This window comes from Poecilia mexicana, unplaced genomic scaffold (genome assembly GCF_051168715.1).
Source record: "Poecilia mexicana isolate PSO_F unplaced genomic scaffold, ASM5116871v1 scaffold_17, whole genome shotgun sequence".
In the NCBI taxonomy this organism is placed as follows: Eukaryota; Metazoa; Chordata; class Actinopteri; order Cyprinodontiformes; family Poeciliidae; genus Poecilia; species Poecilia mexicana.
Window position 1 is genome coordinate 10341655 of NW_028263386.1, and position 8346 is coordinate 10350000.

An 8346-nucleotide genomic window follows, 5' to 3' on the forward strand; every position below is an offset into this window, starting at 1 on the left:
GAAGGAGATCAGAGTCAATATGTCCTGCTTGTGAAACCATGGTTGCCTGTTCTTTTACAGTATCCACATAACATGTGAACAAGCAATTTTGCCAGTGTTCATTTTACTCAGTTATACATGAATTATTCAGTATAACTGTAATTTTTGTAGAATTGTTTATTATCCTATTTCCTCTTCAGTGTTACCACCACAGGCGTCACCCTCACCTCGTAAGTAATGCGATAAATATGGCAAAAAAAAGAAAGAAAAAAAAGCCATTCCTCATTATGTTCCTTATAACGTGATCTTTAAATCTCTGCAGGTGTTTTATTAGCTTCTCAAGATCACAGCCGCATACTCTTACCAATTTTTCTCGTTGCTGGGGCTGCAGTGGGGGCAGGCATTGTGTTTGCTCTCTTCAAGAAGTCCAGGCATCACTTACCAATTACTCGGAGGTTAGCCACTTATGCCAACCCACTCTTCAGCAACAGTAGGTTGGATTTGGTTGACAATAGAAATCTAGAGGAGAACGCAGCTTAAGAGAGCACTCAGACCTGTGATATCTTTATAACTATAAAAAAAAAAATACTGATGAAAAAATTCCCTGTTTAGGTTACGTTCTTCCATAACTTTATTCATTTATTCGATGAATGGCTGGGAAAAAATGCAGGACATTTTGTGTAAAATGACCCAAAATATATGGAAGTAAAGTGTTGGTATAAATTTTCTTTTTCTCTGTATGCTCTAGTCTGAAAACAGGTTTAAGTATAAGTTCAATATTCTTGATGTCAACTTATTGGCATCTGCTCTGCACTAGTAGCACGCTGTGTTTGCTAGTTCATAAATAATTTTTTTTGTCAGATTTTTTTCATATTTGTCCAATAAATTGTAGCAGAAGTATTCAGCCAAAATATTGCAATGGTAATACAGCTGTTCCAAGGAGTGAAAATCACTTCAGTAGTTGTCAACTACACTGAACTAGCCGCTGAGTTTGCAAATTTAATTTTGGTTTAACAAAAACAAAAAAATATTAATTAGTCAAAATTACTTTAGGCCTCTAGCTCTCCTTGAAATTTGCACACCGACTAGTCTAGCCAAAGCATTTAGTGACTATAAGGACCTACAATATTCACTATTTGACTCGTTTAAGTTTTTGCGAACATAGTAATTTAGTATGCTAAAAATGTTGGGCTTTTTTAACTTAGTGTTGTTTTTTTTTAACATAGTAACTTTATCATCTCACTAGTGAGCAAATGTTAACCTAATGAAACATAATCAAAGATTAGTAAGCGAAATGGCAACTGAAATCAAAGGTATTGAATAATCACACACTCAGCTTGCCGTACTTGTTTGTACGTCTTCTTCCTCGCTCTGGTGCAATGGAGTGGGTAGGGGTGTAGTCCAAGCCTCCAAGCTGCCAAACCTCCAGTATCTTAAACATCAGTGAGTGTTCAAGCAATTTTGTCTTTATTGTCCTTAAATATTAGAATAAACCAAAACTCAATTTACACAGTAAAATGTCACACAAGGGCTCCTGTCCTTAAAATGAAATGTCAGACAGCATATATTTTAATGATTTTTAACAATAGAATACATATCTGTCAAAATGAACTTTTGAATGCTGTACAAAATTATATAAACAAAATAAATCTACAAAGGAATAATCAGTCTTGTTTACTCGATGCAGTCATACTCATTAGGTCTACAGTACTGAGTAGTGTAACAGACTCTCAAGTCCTCCCTTCATTTAAATAGCAAGGCAATTATGAAGTATGTACAAATGCATAGATTGTATTCAAGCAACATGTTTTATCACAACTAAATGCATAGATTATCCTGCATACACTGAGTGTGACCACAAGATTAGTCATGCTTCCAGACAGACCAAATGCAAGACGGCAAACAGGTTCAGACTTTTCCAAAAGTAGAGCAGAAAATGTGTTTATATTAAAATTATGTGTACTATATTTAGGTTTTAGTGCTTAAAGTAAAATAAAGCAATAGCGTTCTGAGACTAATTAAAGTGCAAATGTGAAGAAAAAATTGTAATGGGGGAAGACACATAAAGTGGTTTCCTGAATGTGTAATTGAAATATTCAGAAAGAAATTGAGTTTTTTTTTGTACAATGTTGAAATTTTGATTTGCAAAATTTTAAATGACTTTACTTTAAACCCAATCCAAGCTAAAGATGAAATTCAAATATCTGCTACACAGAAACTAATGAGCAATTAGAACTTTGTTAGCTAAACCTTTCTATAAATAATTAGCTGTTTCCAGTTAATTCTTTAAGTTCTCTTCATGTTTGTGGTTTTGATTTAGGAGGAAATTAATGATTTTTGTAATTTTTTGATGACTGATAAATGTATTGCCTAGTGTTGATGATATAAACTTGTAAAAGGTATGTGCATTGTTTATCATATTTGATCAATATGTAAAGAAGAATTGACAATAAAAATGGAATACAAAAAGAACTGTTTTGTCATTTTCAATCATGTTAAAATTGTACTGAACAAAACTTTATTTTGTCCAGATAAGCGTAAAAAATAAAAAGAACCTCAAGTAACGTAAATGAGGATAAACGTGTCTAATTTCTGTTTTGTAAAGGCTAAAAAATAAATGCATATGGGGTTATTCAGCAGTTGCACTGAAATTGCTTATAGGTACAGATTTTTGCACATTATTTGCTCCAGGTGTCAGCACTTTCTCTGCATCTAATTTATAAAGCAAACAGCACTGATTATGTCACAGTGCAAAGATGCCCGTCGACAATGGTAGGTTTAATACAGAAAAAAAAAAATCTGCACAACCCAAATGTTACCTTTAGCCACAAACACAGCAGGCACATAATGTGAAAGAGAAAAAGACAGACTTTTGTATTACAGAGCTTGAAGGATCATCTTTTTCACCTCATCAAAAGGGAAAAAATTTAGGGATGGCAATTTTGAAATATCTATTCCATGTTAATAACCTGCACAACTGCAGATGCAGAGGGACAACCGTGAGACTGAAACAAAGATTGCTAGATTTTATGTAGCGTTTTGAACATGTATTTGAAGATTACAGAAATCATATGAAAAGTCAGGCACTCCTGAGTCAATGAAAGGTTCCATCTATGCCCTCATTTTATAAAGGCTGCAGTGCATTTTTCTTTTTTCTTTGTCTCCTCCAAATTTGATGTAGATTTCTTACCAGAATTCATGAGATGTTAAATGTTTCTCAGTAACTATTTGTGGTAAAATCCAATGATTTTAAATTGCAAAAACTGAAATAAATATTGGAAATACTTCCTACAAATGCATGCAGACCTTGAAATGTTGCAGAGACTTGTAATCTGCTTGGCAACACAGTTTGAGAAGCGAATCCCCCTTTGAGGGCATGAATTAGAATTTGTAGTTTGCTTCTATTTTTGTAGAAGATCAAGTGAATCAGGCTGTGTGGAGAGAACGCTGCAGTGTTAAAGAGTAATAAACAGTATGAAAGAATACATTACCTTCAAAAGTGACTATTTCACCTATGAGTGCATTATAAAATGGGCAGCATAAAACTGTGCATCCGCTTGGGAGTAGAAACATGTCAGTCATCCATGTAAGAATCTTTGTGCCACTGACGTGCGTCTCTGTCTCTGATTCGATCCCGATCGCTCTCCCTGTCCTTGTATCTGTCTCTGTCCCGATCTCTGCCCTGGTGGTGGTAGTTGTGATGGTTGTGTGCAGGATAGAGGTCTGCATGGTGTGTCCGTGTTGGGATGTGCTGGTGATGCCTCTGATGCCGGTTGCGTTCGTTGTGCTCCTGCTCATACCCTTCCCTGTCATGCAGCTGGCCACGATGGCGTTGGTGATGATGGTGATGATGGTGGTGGTGGTTGCTACTGTGGTGGTGATGGTTATGACCCCGGTGGTTGTAGTGCATCTCCTCCTCATCGCCCTCCACCACCACTTCCTCCACCTCGTCCTCCCTCTCCTCATGCAGGGGTCTCCTTGGAGGCCTCTGGCTGTAATCTCTGCCTGACTTTACATTCACGCCACCAGATATTTGGCTGTGCTGGGCGTGGCTGTGGTGCTCTATCCGGCGGTGGTGGTGGTGGTGATGGTGGTGGGTGTGCTGCGGTCTTTTTTGTTCTGTCCTCAGAAGTCGCTCCTCTTCTTCCTGTCTTTGGCCTTCTTCAACTCTGTCCTCCTGATCCGGGGCGGGCGGGGTCTCCTTGTCTAGGTGGTTGTCACGGGAACCCTTCCTCTTGGAGGCAGCTGGCTTCTTACTCTTCTGCTCATCCTTAAAGGAAAAGGACCAGATGGACATTATTTAACTAGTAACACAATACAATTGAGTAACTTGCAAATCCAAATCACAGAGAGAATGTGGAGAGATCAATGTGAACAATGAAAACAATGTGAGGAAGATGGGTGACACATTTTCAAAATGACAAGATGGATAATTTTCATTTTCAGCTTAAATGTAAACGTTGACCTGGATTTCTTCTGGATTTGTTTAAAAGAAGAGACATTCTTTTGAGAACATGTTTAAACTATAATTAAATCCTCACATGCGTAGAAAACCGAGACTTTCAGTTGCTTCCATTCACTAATAGTTTATGTAACCACTGGTCAGCTCACTAAGATAATATATTCTGGTGTTGTGGTTGTCATTATGTGGGTAGGTTTTTAAAATATTTTTTTTTCTATCAAGCAGTCATCTAACTATAATAGGCTACAGATTACAGACATTACATAAAACCATGTAATTAAGGTTCTACATTTTCCCCATAACTAAAAAATGATTACAGTAATATTTCAATATCTCTCACTCACCAGTTGTTGGCCTATTTCATTTCTTCTTCAACTTTGCATAGTAGTAGGATGAGAAGACATGAAATTAAAATGTTAGGTGGATTGGTGGAAACACAGACAGATGAAGCAAAAATAATGCTACAAAAAAAATCTAAAGCTTCTCTAAATTTAAACAAATATCTGTACACATCACACGAATGAGATGAAGTTTGATGAGATGAGGTGACAGGAACATTTTAAATAGTATTTTATATATTTCAGTATGTTTTCACAGTATAGTCTGTGTGTTTTAGGCACCGGTGCTGTCGCTGGAGAGGCAGGCAATGTGTTCTCAGCCAGCTGTGCTACAAGTGCATTTGAAGGCTCCATCTCTGGTGGATGCGTTGCTCTCCAGTAAGATTCAAGGTAATCGGCGATGTGCTCACAGGCGTCAGTAAGCTGGTTCTCGTCTAATATGACATCAAACATTTCCTACAGGCAACAGAAGGTGAGAAAGGATTAGAACAAAATGTGAACACCAGGATGGATTGGAGAGCATAGTAAATGTGTGTTAGGATGTTTAATGCAAGTTTATGGAAAACTATAGTTGTACTGTGTGTCAACACAACTATATATCACCCAGGAAAAATAAATATTGCAATGTATAGAACTTCACTGGTGGCCAAGTAAGGTGGGATGTAAGACTGATAAAGAAAACAAACAGCATCTCTTATTTTACTGCATGTTAAAACTACTTGGCATTGATTTTAACAAAGTGTCAAACTTGGTTTTGGAGAAGATAAAAAAATGATTTGACATCAACACATGGCATTAACCAGTTTTTCATTTCTTGAACAGAATAGAAGGAGTTGTAGTTTTTAACAATTTCCAGCAGATGGCGCTCACCGGTGGACACTGGGCCAGCTTGTCTGCTGCCACAAGCTGAACGTTAAGATGTTTGGTTTGAGATTTTCCTCTTGTCTTGATGAGTCTCGTCAGCACCTACACAACACAAAATACAACACAAATAAAAAAAAAATGTAAATATAGTATTTCTTTTCACAAATGCAGGGCAAAAAAGGTGTACAGATTTAGAGAAATCCGTACACCTGACTGAAAAAACCTACTTTTGGTGAAGATATCTTCACATAAACAAGAATTGGAGCAAGCGAAGTCTTGGACACTTGCAGTGGGTGGTTAATTGTGTCTGCATCCAAAACCACTAGCTGCATGCTCCGGGCCAGCTCAAATATTCGCTCCACCTCCCCTTGGATCTGGGCTGCAGAAACACAAAATGTAAGCTTGCAACTCTAAGACAACATAAAATATACATGATGCAACAAGATCTCACTGGAAACCTCTAAATATGATAGTACACATATTGAGGCTGGCAATAGTAGGAATGTTCTAGATCTTTATAACTCTGTTCTCATATTTTATCTTATTCTATACTGTTAAATAAAAACTGTTGCAGTAACTTTAAACAATTCAATAATAATAATAAATGTAAAAAGTTGCCTTACTTTTAAATAAATGCTAATTTGCTGTGAAGATTATTTATTTTAGATTTAAATCTTTTAACACAGTCTGCAAAAAATGTTCTGCTTTACTTGAACTTGCAAACAACTAACAAACAAAGCAAATGACAATTGACATCAGAAATAAAAAGCATGTAAAAAAAAACAAAAAAAAAAAACATGTTCTACACAACAAAAGAAAATAAGACCTTGGCAGCTCTCACATAAAGCCTTGCACTAAAATATTGTATTTTTTGTTATTATTATATGTATTATTTCTTCCCACCACAAAGGTAGATGCGTCAAGATTTCTTCAACTCATGGCAGGAGTAATATTAAAACTTGTCCACTAGAGGGAGAGCGGGAAAGGACATCAAGTTTTAGTCCTAAAACATATCCGACAACCCACTCACACAAAAGCACTTCAATGCACTTTAGCTATATATTTCAAAGCTGCACAGGATGAAGTCAGTTTTTGTGTACATGTACTATAAATGAAGCACAGAGAAGTGAGAGGGTAGCAGCAGCTGATACAAGCATGAGGCAAATGAGAGGAAGAACAGAAAGGAGGTGGAGCTGTCAACAACACAAGGAGAACCAGTGCTTTCAGTCGTACGTACCGGCAGCATCTGGGATGAGACGGCAATGAGAGAGACAAGAGAAAAGCAAGTAAATCTTATCCCTGCTCTTGTTTTAACTGATTTCCTCCTCCTCTATTGAAATGGGTAGAAAGGATCACAGGGTAGACAGGGAGATGGTTGTGACTATTCTATGGTATAATGTCACAAGGTAAAAAAGGAAAAAACAAAAACAAAAAACATCTGCCTGGTTTGAACAAGATGAAATTTCTAAAAACTGGGAAGTTTTCCAACTGACAAACTGCTGTAGTTTAAATTTCTGACTAAGATTTTCCTGGTTCTGATAGAAATATATGAGAATAAGCAAAGAATAGCAGCTGCAGATCCGTCGACGCGCCGCTGTTAGGTCTGATTGGCGAACACCATCCTTTTAGCGATGGGGGTTTGTTATGAACATTCACAGTAAATATATCTTATGGCATGGTGAAAACAACTAACTATTGTTTCATACATTATTTATTACATCCACTATGTCTGGGAGATAAAAGCGAATAACGTTTCTCTTAAGTCATTTGCTTCTCAAAGCAGGAACATGCAAGCTAAAAGCTGCTGAGCAAGAAACAAGAAAAAGCATCAGAGGTCTCAAAGCTCTGAGGATCAGTCAGATTAAGAACCCACTCAATCCACTCAAACCGAAGTCAGCCTGATCTGTGGAGGCTACAGGCTAGTTATTGACTATGGTGTAAGTGGCAAAGCAGCTTTCACGAGACATTCTGTAAAAGCAAAGTCACAAAAAGTCTATCTCTATCTCAGCATCACAAAGCCGTGACTCATTTGAAGTTTGGGTTACTTGGGTCCTCTGAAACATCCTTGAGATAACCCACATCTTTGAGATAACAGTACAACTACTCAACAGCGAAGAACACCCATCATGGTTCCAGATTTAGGATCTGTTTGATTTAACTTTGTGGCAACTCTGTATATTAAAGGCAAAAATTGAGCAGCAACAGAAGCCAAAAGACAAAAATAGCTCTGACACATTCACTTCAAACTAATTTAGATAGAATGAGAAAAAAAATTAATTAGGACTTTAAAAATGTGGGGGATGCCACAAGGGAAGTCAAGTTTTCCAGAAAGCAATTATATGAACTTGTTTTGGAACTGATTTAGTTGTCTTTTCCATGAGTGAAGCTATTAGAGTTGTGTTTTATACATGCATTCCTATTAAAATGAAAGAATTCCCAAGGATAATTAGTGCTCTGCACTGCTGGATGATAAACTACAGACCTAAATTAGAGCGCGTGTTGGACCGGTCCATTAAGGCCTTCTTGCCAGGGTTGTTGAGGATGGAGCGTTTAGCCAGCGAGATGTCAGCCGTCACCCTTGTAATAGTGATTCTGAAGAGAATACAAGAGAACAAGCATTATTCGCAACTTTCTTATTAAGTTATACTGTGCATAAAAACAGGTTTGACAAAGACAATTAATGAAGAACTTACCTTCCTTCAA

The 8346-nt window shown here is 37.1% G+C and overlaps 1 protein-coding gene across 1 annotated transcript in view; it reads right to left on the reverse strand.

Annotated features, from left to right (window-relative positions):
- Positions 1 to 1423: 1423 nt before the first annotated feature.
- The window catches only part of cacnb2b (calcium voltage-gated channel auxiliary subunit beta 2b), a 20562-nt gene continuing 13639 nt past the window's right edge, over positions 1424 to 8346 (reverse strand). Inside the window, exons 8-13 of the mRNA XM_014998672.2 lie at positions 8337 to 8346; positions 8126 to 8235; positions 5871 to 6022; positions 5650 to 5745; positions 5062 to 5235; positions 1424 to 4249 (exon numbers count right to left, since the gene is read on the reverse strand). The exon at positions 8337 to 8346 is cut by the window's right edge and continues 49 nt beyond it. Of these exons, the coding sequence (XP_014854158.2) occupies positions 3554 to 4249; positions 5062 to 5235; positions 5650 to 5745; positions 5871 to 6022; positions 8126 to 8235; positions 8337 to 8346 (1238 nt within the window). The 3' untranslated portion in view covers positions 1424 to 3553. The remainder of the gene's footprint in view (positions 4250 to 5061; positions 5236 to 5649; positions 5746 to 5870; positions 6023 to 8125; positions 8236 to 8336) is intronic.